Source organism: Emys orbicularis, assembly GCF_028017835.1.
Source record: "Emys orbicularis isolate rEmyOrb1 chromosome 21 unlocalized genomic scaffold, rEmyOrb1.hap1 SUPER_21_unloc_2, whole genome shotgun sequence".
In the NCBI taxonomy this organism is placed as follows: domain Eukaryota; kingdom Metazoa; phylum Chordata; order Testudines; family Emydidae; genus Emys; species Emys orbicularis.
Genome location: NW_027045156.1, coordinates 293,073 through 306,178, shown reverse-complemented (window position 1 = coordinate 306,178; position 13,106 = coordinate 293,073). Strand labels below are relative to the sequence as shown.

The window sequence follows — 13,106 nt, the reverse complement described above, 5'->3', positions numbered from 1 at the left end:
CCTCAGCCAGGGACTGACATCCCCCCCGTCGTGACGTCACCCTACCCCCCCCCGCTTTTCCCTCCTGCGCCTACACCCCCCTCCCGGCTGTTCCGGATCTAGCCCTGCCCCCCCTCCTCCCTCTGCCTTGCTCCAGACGGCTCCAAGATGGAAGTCCTCAATCAGGTACGCACCTGGCTCTCAGCACCATAGACAGCAATCGGGGGAAGGGGGGGCTTTTCCCACAGGGCGGGGGCCCCCCCTTGGAGATGCACCCCACTCCCTCCAGGCACCCCCCAATCCCTGCCCAGCAGCTTGGTGGGGTTTTTTTTTTTTTTTTTTTCCCCAGCTGCTGCATTCAAATGCAACGCCCTGCAAATGGGGGGGGGGGCCGGGCTGGGGTGCAAATGGGGGGGGGGGCGAAGCTGAGATTGATGCTGGGGGGGCACAGATGGGCTCGAAGCTATGAGATTATAATGGGGGGGGGGGTTAGGAGATTTCCCAGCTGCGGATGGGGGGGGGGAGAGATCTGAAATTGATGCATGGAGGGGGGGGGGGGCACAGATTGGCTCCAGGCAGATTGCAATGGGGGGGGGATTGCAGGGTGTTTGGGGGGGCTCAGGCGCTAGGATATTTCCGTGCTGCAAAGGGGGGGGATCTGAGACTGATGCAAGGGGGGGGGGTTCAAATGGGATGGAGGGGGAGGGGACCGGCTATTTTGGAGTGGGGGGGGGTATGGGGGGAGGGGGGTGGACCACAAATACCCCCCCTCCCTTTGCAGCAGGGGCGGGGGCGGGGAGGGAAGATGGCTGAGCCGCTGCAGTGAATTCATTGCCATGACGGTCAGGGGCGGGGGGGCGGGATGTGGGGCTCACGCGTGGGGAGGGCTCGTTATCAATGGGGGGGGGGACTCGAGAATCTTCTCCCACCAGCTGCTGCGGCAGAGCCCGGCTGGATGGTGCATCCCCCGGCCGCCTGCTGGCTGGAGCAATGGGGGGGGGGGGCAGATAATTTGCGGGGGGGGGCTGATTGCCAGGGGGCGAGTCTGGCTCAGGAATATTTATCCCCACCAGCAAGCTAGGAGGGGGGGTCAAAATGGGAAGTGTAATGCCAGAAATGGGGGTTCAGGGTAATCGGGGGGCAGTTTATGAACGGGTGGGGGCAGAATCGTCTCCCACCAGGGTTGGGGGGCTGGTGGGGGCGATGCATCAGGCGGGGGGGTTGAGAGGATGCAGATCTGAAGGGGGTTGTTTGTTAATTGGGGGTTAATATGGACCCCAGCGACAGCGGGAGGAGAAGGGGGGGTTCCTGTTGATGGGGGGCAGTGAGTTTGGGGGTAGGGAAGGGTTTTGGGGGCTGTGGGGATGTGTTTGGGGGAGGTATTTCCTGCAGGGCTTTTCCTAGTAGGAAGTTGTGATCTTCAATAACCGTCTTGTGCTGGGGTCTCTCCCCGGCTCTGGGAGGGGAGTGGGGTCTAGTGGTTAGAGTGGGGGGGGGGGGCTGGGAGCCAGGACTCCTGGGTTCTCTCCCTGGCTCTGGGAGGGGAGTGGGGGCTGGTGGTTAGAGAAGGGGGGGCTGGGAGCCAGGACTCCTGGGTTCTCTCCCCGGCTCTGGGAGGGGAGTGGGGGCTGGTGGTTAGAGCAGGGGGGGCTGGGAGCCAGGACTCCTGGGTTCTCTCCCCGGCTCTGGGAGGGGAGTGGGGGCTGGTGGTTAGAGCAGGGGGGGCTGGGAGCCAGGACTCCTGGGTTCTCTCCCCAGCTCTGGGAGGGGAGTGGGGGCTGGTGGTTAGAGCAGGGGGGGGCTGGGAGCCAGGACTCCTGGGTTCTCTCCCTGGCTCTGGGAGGGGAGTGGGGTCTAGTGGTTAGAGCAGGGGAGCTGGGAGCCAGGACTCCTGGGTTCTCTCCGCGGCTCTGGGAGGGGGGGTCAGGAACAGATGGAATATCAGATATTTTAATATCACCCCCTCCCCCTGCCCCATCCCCTTCTCTCTCCACCTTGATTGACAGGTCGTGGCTGGGGGACAATTCCGGATGCTCAAGGAACCTCTGGGGTTTCTGAAACTGCTGGAATGGGTGAGTCCCCCGAACTGGCTCCCCAGGACCCTGAAATTGGGGGGTCCCATCTGTACTGCCTCGGAGCTGGCCTAGGCCTTGGAGCCAGCGCCCCCCAGAGGGGACAGGCCCCGCGCCCGTTCCCTGCCCCCCCTGCAGAGCCAGGCGGCGTGGGAGGGGCTGTAGGATTGGAGGAAGGTGGTGCAGGAAGAACTGGTTATCAGATCCTGTTTCCCCCGTCAGATTTGGGGAGACCAGAGACGGAGAAACTCCAGAGACAGAATGAGAGATTCCAGACCCCTAATCCTGCCAGTTCTGGAGCAGTTCAAGACTCCTATCCTACCCTACTGGTTCTGGAGCGGTTCCAGACCCCCTACCCTACCCTGCCAGTTCTGGAGCAGTTCCAGATCCCTATCCTACCCTACTGGTTCTGGAGCGGTTCCAGACCCCCTACCCTACCCTGCCAGTTCTGGAGCAGTTCCAGATCCCTATCCTACCCTACTGGTTCTGAAGCAGTTCCAGACCCCCTACCCTACCCTGCCAGTTCTGGAGCAGTTCCAGATCCCTATCCTACCCTACTGGTTCTGGAGCGGTTCCAGACCCCCTACCCTACCCTGCCAGTGCTGGAGCAGTTCCAGATCCCTATCGTACCCTACTGGTTCTGAAGCAGTTCCAGACCCCCTACCTTATCCTGCTAGTTCTGGAGCAGCTCATGACCCCCCCCCCTCAGTTCTGGAGCGGCTCCTGACCCACCCCCCCACCGGTTATGGAGCAGTTCCCACCTCCCCACCCCCTGCCTGTTCTGAAGTGGCTTCCGACCCCCTCCCCCCCCCGGTTATGGAGCAGCTCCCGACTCCCCCACCCCCTCCAGTTCTGGAGCGGCTCCTGGCCTCCCCTGCTGGTTCTGGAGTGGCTCCTGGCCCTCCCCACTCCCCATCCGGTTCTGGATCAGCTCCCGACTCCCCCACGTCCTCCAATTCTGGAGTAGCTCCTGGCCCCCCCTGCTGGTTCTCGAGCAGCTCCTGGCCCTCCCCACCCTGCCAGTTCTGGAGCGGCTCCTGGCCCTCCCCACCCTGCTGATTGTGGAGTGATTCCAGACCCATTCGCTTGACATTTCTACCGTATTATGGACCCATTTATCCAGCTGGTTGGGGAACGATTCCAGGGCCCATGGACCCTGCTGGTTCTGGAGTCATTTGCCCCCGGATCAGACCCACGGGCCCATCCAACCTGCTGTCTCCCCACACCAGACCCACGGGCCCAGCCAGCCTGGTATCCGCCCCCCCAGAATGTCCACACGGGCCCATCCGCAGTATCCCCCCCTTTCCACTTCCAGCGCGCGGGGGGGGCGGGGGACGGAGGAGTGCGGCCGATGCAGACAGATGGACAATTGGGTCAGACAGGTTCTTATCTCGTCCCAGCACTTGGGGGGATTAGAGGGGGCGGGACCCAGCTAACCCTCTATAATTACCCACAATTCCTCTCCGCTCCACCCGCCTCCCCCTCCCCGAGGCGGGGTTATTAATCCTGGTACCAGCTGGTGCTCCTACCCCGCTCCCCACAGCGACCCCCGCCAGGAGAGGCCAGAGTAGCCGGGAGCTCCCCCACAGCCGGCGCTCCTGCCCCACGCCCCGCAGCACCCCCTGTGGTCTCACCCGCCCCATCTTGCCCCACAGCTCTTTGCTATCTTTGCGTTCGCCACCTGCGGGACCTACAGCGGGGAATTTCGCCTCAGCGTTGAGTGTGTGAATAAAAGCGAGAGCGACCTGAACATTGAAGTGGAGTTTGGCTACCCATTCAGGTGAGCTGGGCATTATACTGCATAAGGACCGGCCGGTGGGCTGTTATGCTGCGTAGGGACCTGGAGACTTTTGATGGGTAAGGACTGGGATGGGACAGCAGCTGAGATTCAGACTGACTTTGGCTCATAGAGGCCTGGGCTGTATATTCAGCATATCAACTGGCACCTCCTATACAGGCTAGGGCTTTCTTCACAGTATATGGACCAGCATCTCCTTGGTCAATTGTTCCAATGGTGAATTACGCTCACCATTAATAACTGACACCTTACTGCCAGGCAGTATTCTACATACAGACTGCCCTTGACTTTGACTTCGCAGTCAGGATTAACACTCGGAACTATTCCTGGGAAGCCTGGGCTGTATATTCAGTATATCGACCGACACCGCCTACACAGCCCAGGGCTGTATTCTGCATACAGATGACCTTTGTCTTTAAGATAGGCATCAGGATTTAAACTAGGCACTATTCTGGGGAGGCTGGGGATGTATTTATAGTATATGGACCAGCATCTCCTTGGCAGACTGGGCTATATATATGGTATATGGATTGGTGCCTCCTACACAGAGCGAGGCTGTATTCTCTGTGCAGACTCCTGCCCTTGAGTTTCAGGTAGAAATCAGGATGCGCACGGGGCTCTGTCTCTGGGAAGCCCGGGCTGTATTTCTAGAATATATGATGTGGTTCCTTCTGTACAGACCAGGGCTGTATTTTTTGCACGGCCTGCTCTCAATTTTGAGTTACAATCAGGCTTCATAAGGGTCGCTATTGCTGGGAGGTCTGGGCTGTACATACAGTGTATGAACTGGCATCTCTTATACAGATCTGGTATATATATCCCATATATGGACCGGCACCACCTACACAGGCCAGGCAGTATTCTGTATACAGTCTGCCCTTGTCAGGGTTGACATTGTGTGCTATTCCTAGGAGGTCTGGGCTATATATGCACAATATATGGACCAGCATCTCCTACGCAGCCCTGGTCCATAGTTACTATACACGGACTGGTACCTCCTACACAGATGGGGCTGTATTCTGTAAACAGGACAGCCTTTGTCTTTGTGTTAGTGGGTCAGGGTGACATTGGGCCCTATTCCTGGAGGTCTGGGCTATATATAAGAAATATATGGCCCAGCACCTCCTACACAGACCTGGTCTATATATGGACCAGCACCTCCTACACAGACTGGGCAGTATTCTGTATACAGACAGCCTTTGTCTTTTGTTAGTTGTCATGATTGACATTGGGTGGTATTCCTGGGAGGTCTGGGCTATATATGCGCAATATATGGACCAGCATCTCCTACACAGCCCTGGTCCATAATTACTATACGGACTGGTACCTCCTACACAGATGGGGCTGTATTCTGTAAACAGGACAGCCTTTGTCTTTGTGTTAGTGGGTCAGGGTGACATTGGGCCCTATTCCTGGAGGTCTGGGCTATATATAAGAAAAATATGGCCCAGCACCTCCTACACAGACCTGGTCCATATATGGACCAGCACCTCCTACACAGACTGGGCAGTATTCTGTATACAGACAGTCTTTGTCTTTTGTTAGTTGTCATGATTGACATTGGGTGGTATTCCTGGGAGGTCTGGGCTGTATATCCAGCATATTGACCGGCATCTGCTATACAAAACTGGTTGATATTTGCTGTATATGAACTGACGCCTCCTACACAGACCGGAGCTGTATTCTGTCTACAGACTGCCTTTGTCTTTGCATAAGCGATCAGGGTTGACAGTGGGCTCTATTCCTGGGAGGTCTGGGCTATACATACAGGATACGGACTGGGACCTTCTCTACGACTGAGCCCCCTGCCTCATCTCCCCTCCAATCCTCTCCCTCAAGACTCCACCAGGTCTATTTCGACGTCCCAGCCTGCAAGGGGACCGAGGTGGAGAAGGTGTTCCTCATTGGGGATTATTCCTCCTCCGCCGAATTCTTCGTCACCATCGCCGTCTTCGCCTTCCTGTACTCGCTGGCTGCCGCGGTCGTCTACCTCTTCATGGAGAACAAGTACCGGGAGAACAACAAGGGCCCCATGATCGTGAGTGTGGGGTGCACAGGGAGCAGGGGGCTGGCCAGGGGGCGCTCTCCCCGGGCAGGCAGGGCCGTGCGCTGGGGAGCGCCGTGGGGCAGGGGGCGGGGCTGGGCAGGGGGCACTCTCCCCGGGCAGTCAGGACCGGACACTGGGGGGCGCTGTGCTGCAGGGGGCTGGGCAGGGGCGGGGTAGGGGGCAGGGCAGGAGAGGCTGGGGCAGGGGCAGGGGGCAAGGCAGGAGGGGCTGTGCTTCGGGGGGCGGGGCTGGGGCAGGGGGCGGGGCTGGGGCAGAGCAGGGGGCGGGGTTGTGCTGCAGGGGGCGGGGTTGTGCTGCAGGGGGCGGGGCAGGAAGGGCTGTGCTGCGAGGGGCCAGTCAGGGGGCGGGGCTGGGGGCGGGGCTGTGCTGCAGGGGCGGGACAGGGGCGGGGTAGTGGGCGGGGCAGGAGGGGATGGGGGCGGGGCTCTGGTAGGGGGCGGGGGAGGAGGAGCTGTACTGCGGGGGGCTGTGCTGGGGGCGGGGCAGGAGGGGCTGGCTGCGGGGGGCTGTGCTGGGGGCGGGGCAGGAGGGGCTGGCTGCGGGGGGCAGGGCAGGGGGCGAGGCTGGGGCAGGGCAGGGGGGGCAGGGGTAGGGGCGGGGCAGGAGGGGCTGGGCTGCGGGGGGCAGGGCAGGGGGCGGGGCAGGAGGGGCTGGCTGCGGGGGGGCCGGGCAGGGGGCGGGGCTGGCTGCGGGGGGGCCGGGCAGGGGGCGGGGCTGGGACGGGGCAGGATGGGCTGAGCTGCGGGGGGCGGGGCAGGGGGCGGGGCGGGGCAGGAGGGGCTGAGCTGCGGGGGGCGGGACAGGGGCGGGGCTGTGCTGCAGGGGGCAGGGCAGGGGGCGGGGCAGGAGGGGCTGGCTGCGGGGGGGCCGGGCAGGGGGCAGGGCTGGGGGCGGGGCAGGAGGGGCTGAGCTGCGGGGGGCGGGACAGGGGCGGAGCTGTGCTGCAGGGGGCGGGGCTGGGGGCGGGGCAGGAGGGGCTGGCTGCGGGGGGGCCGGGCAGGGGGCAGGGCTGGGGGCGGGGCAGGAGGGGCTGAGCTGCGGGGGGCGGGACAGGGGGCGGGGCAGGAGGGGCTGAGCTGCGGGGGGCGGGACAGGGGCGGGGCTGTGCTGCAGGGGGCGGGGCTGGGGGCGGTGCAGGAGGGGCTGTGTTGGGGGGGCAGGGCAGGGGGCGGTGCAGGAGGGGCTGGCTGCGGGGGGGCCGGGCAGGGGGCAGGGCTGGGGGCGGGGCAGGAGGGGCTGAGCTGCGGGGGGCGGGACAGGGGGCGGGGCAGGAGGGGCTGAGCTGCGGGGGGCGGGACAGGGGCGGGGCTGTGCTGCAGGGGGCGGGGCTGGGGGCGGTGCAGGAGGGGCTGTGTTGGGGGGGCCGGGCCGGGGGCGGGGCAGGAGGGGCTGGCTGCGGGGGGGCCGGGCAGGGGGCAGGGCTGGGGGCGGGGCAGGAGGGGCTGAGCTGCGGGGGGCGGGACAGGGGGCGGGGCAGGAGGGGCTGAGCTGCGGGGGGCGGGACAGGGGCGGGGCTGTGCTGCAGGGGGCAGGGCAGGGGGCGGGGCGGGAGGGGCTGGCTGCGGGGGGGCCGGGCAGGGGCCGGGGCTGGGACGGGGCAGGATGGGCTGAGCTGCAGGGGGCAGAACAGGGGCGGGGATGGGGCTGTGCTGCAGGGGGCGGGGCTGGGGGCGGGGCAGGAGGGGCTGTGTTGCGGGGGGCAGGGCAGGGGGCGGGGCTGGGGGCGGGGCAGGAGGGGCTGTGTTGCGGGGGGCGGGGCTGGGGGCGGGGCAGGAGGGGCTGGTTGCGGGGGGCCGGGCCGGGGGCTAACCCCGCTCTCCCCCCAGGATTTCGTCGTCACCGCTGTCTTCGCCTTCATGTGGCTGGTGAGCTCGTGCGCCTGGGCCAAGGGTCTCTCCGACGTCAAGCTGGCCACGGACCCCGACAACGTGATCGAGGGGCTGGATGTCTGCAAGAAAGAGGGGAACACGTGCAAAGAGCTGAAGGACCCCGTCATCTCAGGGCTCAACACCTCAGTGGTGAGACCCTTCCCCAGCCAGCCAGAGCCCTGGGGGGAGCCGGCGCCCCCCGGAGGGGACAGGCCCCTGCCCCATTCCCCGCCCCCTGAGCCAGCCAGAGCCCTGGGGGGAGCCGGCGCCCCCCGGAGGGGACAGGCCCCTGCCCCATTCCCCGCCCCCTGAGCCAGCCAGTCCCTGCCCTGGGGCTGGATGGGAACCGGCACCCCCTAGAGGGGACCCCCTCCCCGCTGTGCATTAACCCTTCCTTCCCTCTCTCTGCCTCCCCCACCACCCAGGTCTTTGGCTTCCTGAACCTGGTGCTGTGGACGGGGAATCTGTGGTTCGTGTTTAAGGAGACGGGTTGGAGCGCCCCCTTTGCCAAGTACCCGCCCGCCGTCCCGGAGAAGCAGCCGGCTCCGGACACCTACGCCGACTCCTACAACCAGGGCTCCGGCTACGTGCAGCAGGATTCGTACGGCCAGCAAGGCGGCTACCAGCCGGAGTATAACCAGCAGGGCTATGGGCAGCCCGACCCCTATGCCCAGCAGGGGGGGTACGGCCAGGCCGCCCCCACTTCCTTCTCCAACCAGATGTAGGCGGGTGAGTTAACCTGGGGTGCAGGGAGGGGGGTTGCGTTGTGTGGACGCAGGCCGGATTTACAGACTTTGGGGAGTCTATCCTGGGAAGCAGCGACGCTGGATTTGGGGAGCGTGGGGGTCGCGGGGCCCAAAGAACTAGGGCGATGCTGGGGTGTATAAACAGGCGACTCTCGAGTGGGAGCAGAGAGGTGATTTGGCCTCCGGATCTGGCCCTGGTGCGACCACGGCTGGGATCCCGGGTCCGGGTCTGGTGCTCGCAGTTCAAGGAGGATGTGGATCAATCGGGGAAAGGCTCAGAGAAGAACCGCGAGAATGATTCAGTCCCTGAGAGCGAGAGACGCCAGGATCTCCCGCTGTTCGGCTGAACAAAGGGAAGGTGAAGGGGTGAACTGATCCTGTCTCCCGGGGGAACAAATATCTAATAACGGGCTCGTCTGGCCCTCAAAGGTCGAACGCAATCCAGTGGCTGGAAGATGAAGCTGGACAAATTCAGACTGGAAATCAGGTGTCCGTTTTTAACGGCGGGCGTAATTCACCATTGGAACAATGTGACCAAGGGTCACGGTGGATTGTCCATCACAGGCGATTTTTCAGTCAAGCTGGGACGTTCTAACTAGGGTGACCAAATGTCCCGATGTTATAGGGACAGTCCCGATTTTTGGGTCTTTTTCTTATATAGGTGCCTATTACCCCCCATCCCCTGTCCCGAGTTTTCACACTCGCTGTCTGGTCACCCTAGTGCTAAAAGATCAATTCTAGGAATTATTTGGCGGCCGTTCTGCGGCTTGGGTGATTCAGGAGTTCGGGGTCGATATTCACACTGGACGATTCTGGCCTTGAAATCCCTGAATCTATAAGCAAACTGGGAAGGGTCCGATTTGCACCCGTAAATGTCACCGGCGCCGAACAAACAAACAAAATATGTCCATCAAGAATCAAAATGTATACATGGGCAAAGCAAGATAAATGGGAAAAAGTGCTTCAAACCCATAATTTCAACTGTGAAAATTGAAATCAGTTTAAAAAAAAAGTTCTTAAAGCCCGTAGTTTTGCACAGCTATGAACATTTAAATGGATGAAAATTGAAAAATATGCTTAACCCGCAATTTTAACAGTGAAAATTTAAATTAGGAAAAATAAAAAATGTGCTTAAAGCCCATAATTGTGCACCACTGTGAAAATTTACATCAGTGAAAAGATTAAAACCCATCAGTCTGATGGTGAAAATTTAAATTGGTAAAAATAAGAAAAGTGCTTAAAACCTGTAATTGTGCAGAGCCGTGAAAATTTAAATCCATGAAAATCGAAAAATTGCTTGACACCCATTCTTGGGCACGGCTGCTAAAATTTCAATCAATACAAGTAAAAAATACCAATGCTTAAAACCCATCATTTTAGCTGTGAAGGTTTACACTGGTTTGAAAAATTGCTTAAAACCCATCATTTTGCACAGTGGTGAAAATTTAAACAGGTAAAAATAAAAAAAATGCTTAAAAATAACCATCAATATTGTCCATCAAAATTATATTTAAAAAAATCAAATGCTGCCAAATCCCATATTAACGAATTCCGTGTCTCGCCTTTCTCAAGGACTTTCCATTTCGATTGCTTCGCTAAAAAAAAGGATTCGAGCGTTGAATTTAACTTTATGGAGCTTTATTAGCTATGCATAACAACAGCCACGAAGCGTTCAAGATAGAAGGATGCAAAAATGGTGTCACGCTATGATTTGGCATAACATAAACCAGACAGTTGGTCGATCTACCCCTCCACGTTTCCAGAATCAAATAACACTTATCCTCCGTCGCCAGCTTGGGAAGGTGACTTTGTTTAGATTTTTGTGACTAAGAGACCCGCAGAATAGTCCCTCGCTTGTGCCAGTTGCTTATCAAATCTGGTGTTGCTAACACAATCGAGGAAAAAGAATCCAGATCTAAACAGAAGACATCAAGGTCGTGTTCCCATTGGATCTGTAGTCAACCTTTTAACCTACTTCCCCATGAGTTATATTAATAGAGTCATCGACTCTGTCCTCCTGTGTCGCACCTGTGGCCTTTCTCCTCCTTCTCTGGCTCTATACTGACTTCTCCTAAAACCTCACGCAAAAAAATCATGAGGCGAGGAGTTCCAATGGATTACATCATAAACTGGTGCTTCTTTGGGTCTGCTACAGATTCTCAGAAGGGACCATCGGGATTATTTAGTTTGACCTCCTGTATCACACAGGACTTCCTCCAAATAATTCCTAGAGAAGATCTTTTAGATCTTGATTTTAAAATTGCCCAGGATGGAGAATCCACCACGAGCCTTGGGAAATTCTTCCAGTGGTGACTTATCCTCACCTAGAGCTTGCGAGGCCATAAGAAACCGTTAAGCCTGGCAGGATGTTTCCCAGTCAAGAGGAACTTGTTCCGTTTGGGAGCAACTTTCCCGCAATCTCGAGCAGCACCCGCTTCAGAACAAGGACCCGCCCAGGGACGCCGGGACAATCTTTAAAGCGCGTGTACTGACACCTACACATCCTGATTAATTAGCTACCCAGCTTCAGGTCAAACAGCACCCAGGAGCCAAGCCACTGTCTAGAACAAAGATTCTATTTGCAGAGGAGGCGAATGTCCCGGACGTGATTGAGATTTCGTAGCGCTCCGGTGTTTTGCCTGCGTTAGCGTTTTCCGCTCCATAGCACAGATCTGTCGTTGTGTTAAGTTGCTTCCCAAGGCATCTCGCTACTGAAAAAGAGGGGGGTGTCCAACCTGTGTGTTGCGACCGACCTTTCACCCCGTGGTCGAAAGGCCTTGGATTGAACACCGATGACAGACGCTCATCTGCGGGGCCGAGACCATCAGGACAACGACCCCCCCGCCCGTGTTTGACGTACGACGCTCCTGCTAACACACCCAGAACGACCTTAGGCATTTTTGCGGCCGTCCTGTGGCGGGCTCTCCTTCAATCTGTGAGCTGCTCTGAGCTCCAGATCCTCTTCAGCCGTCCCACCCGTTAGCCGGCGATGCCCCCGGCGTGGGACTTTTCCTTCCGACGCTCGGCTCGCTGTGAATGGCCTCTTGTCGCATTCAGCCCCGTTCTCCAATTTGTCCTGGTCATTTTCAGTTCCCCAGTGGGCTGGCCGCCTCTCCCAGCCCAGGGTCACCTGCAGTTTTGAGCAGCAAACTCTCCGCTCCAGAAACGCTGGTCGAAGATCAAATGGGCACAAATACAGACAGACAGAGCTCCGTCGATCCGGGCGGACAACCAGCAGCGTGGCCTCTTCTGCCTCTTCTGTGAACCTTAGGCTGTTCCTATGGGTGCAAACCTCCCCCAAATTCGTGTCCTTCGTACCCTAAGATTTTATCCCGAGGCTGTCTGCCTCTGCTGTCCACGGTCGTCGGAGATTTCTACCTGGTGTCTAGCCACATTTCTATCCCTTGCCCATTATCTGCACAACCCTCGGCAAAATGCACCTTGATCTCTGTGGGCCGCGCGGACAAAAGCTACTTTAATATATTGGGGGTCAGAGCAGTGTTTCTCTACCCTTTTGATACCAGGGAGCGCCCTGAAAGTGGGAGGGGCCACAGGTGCCCGTGTCGGCCCCAGGATACTAGACAGACAAGACGGGGCGGGGAACGTCTTTGATTGGCCCGGCTTCTGCGGGCGGACGAGACACGACGCGTCTTAGGCCCTACGAGGACCCGCCCGCTCGGTTACCGTTCGCAGCGGGAGTCAGGGACACGGTCTGGTCATTTCCAGGCTTTCAGGAAGGGGCCCGGCTGGGTGCCCCAAGCCGGTTCCTCTTCTTGGAGGTGCTGGTCTGGGCCAGGCCCCGTGAAGATTAGAGACGCCCAGCTGAAGCGAGAGGCCATGCAACCGGGGGCCGAGGCATCCTCGCAGCCGCAGCCAGCGTCTTCCAGCCCCTTTGTGCGACCCGCCTCGCCGGAGGCGCTGGGTCAGGCCACATTGTTCTTTGTGTGCCAGCCGCCCGTCGCCTTCGGGGCCTTCCGACCCTTCTCCCTCATCCTCCACGGCTAACTGTGACACCCTGTTTCCTATACGTCCTGCCAGTCGGCTTTTCTCCTGGCCTCGGCAGGAGCTCGGGACCTCCCGCTGAACCGATCTGGGCCCTGATGGGTCAGTGACGCTGCCGATTGCTCCGTTCCGATCGGGCGTCCCTGTAATGGTTTCACTTCCTTTTATTCGCCGCCTCTCCTGGCCTAGCTGTGGCGACAGCATAAGCTTGTTTGATGGCAAGGTGGAGCCATCTTTCTTCACTTCAGCCTTAAGAAATCAGTCTGAACGCAACAGCCTCTCCCCGGCGGTTAAGCCCCACGGTTACAATATGTTCCCCTTCCACCCCGCTCACCGTGTTTGCTTCACTTCGCTCTTGTCCCTGCTGTATTGGGTCACGTTAAGAGTCTCGTAAGAGCCGCCAGCTATTCCGTTAATGTCTCAACGGCCAGGCGGAGGCAGAGCAGCGGCTCGTGGCCTGCGGCAATCCGTGAATTCACCGGCTCGGGCCCTCAGGGGCCGTGGTGTGAGCTGATATCTAGGAGACCCACTGCGCTGGGGTGGGACCATGGCGGTTTTGTATCTTGACCCCGT

General features: G+C 59.4%; 1 protein-coding gene across 1 annotated transcript; it reads left to right on the top strand.

Moving 5' to 3' along the window:
- The first annotated feature begins 147 nt into the window (after positions 1-147).
- On the top strand, positions 148-8,510 carry SYP (synaptophysin). Its single transcript, XM_065423071.1, has 6 exons — positions 148-165; positions 1,986-2,051; positions 3,707-3,831; positions 5,689-5,887; positions 7,744-7,935; positions 8,211-8,510. The coding sequence occupies exons 1-6, from the start codon at positions 148-150 to the stop codon at positions 8,508-8,510; spliced, it is 900 nt and encodes a 299-aa protein (XP_065279143.1).
- Positions 8,511-13,106: the final 4,596 nt, after the last annotated feature.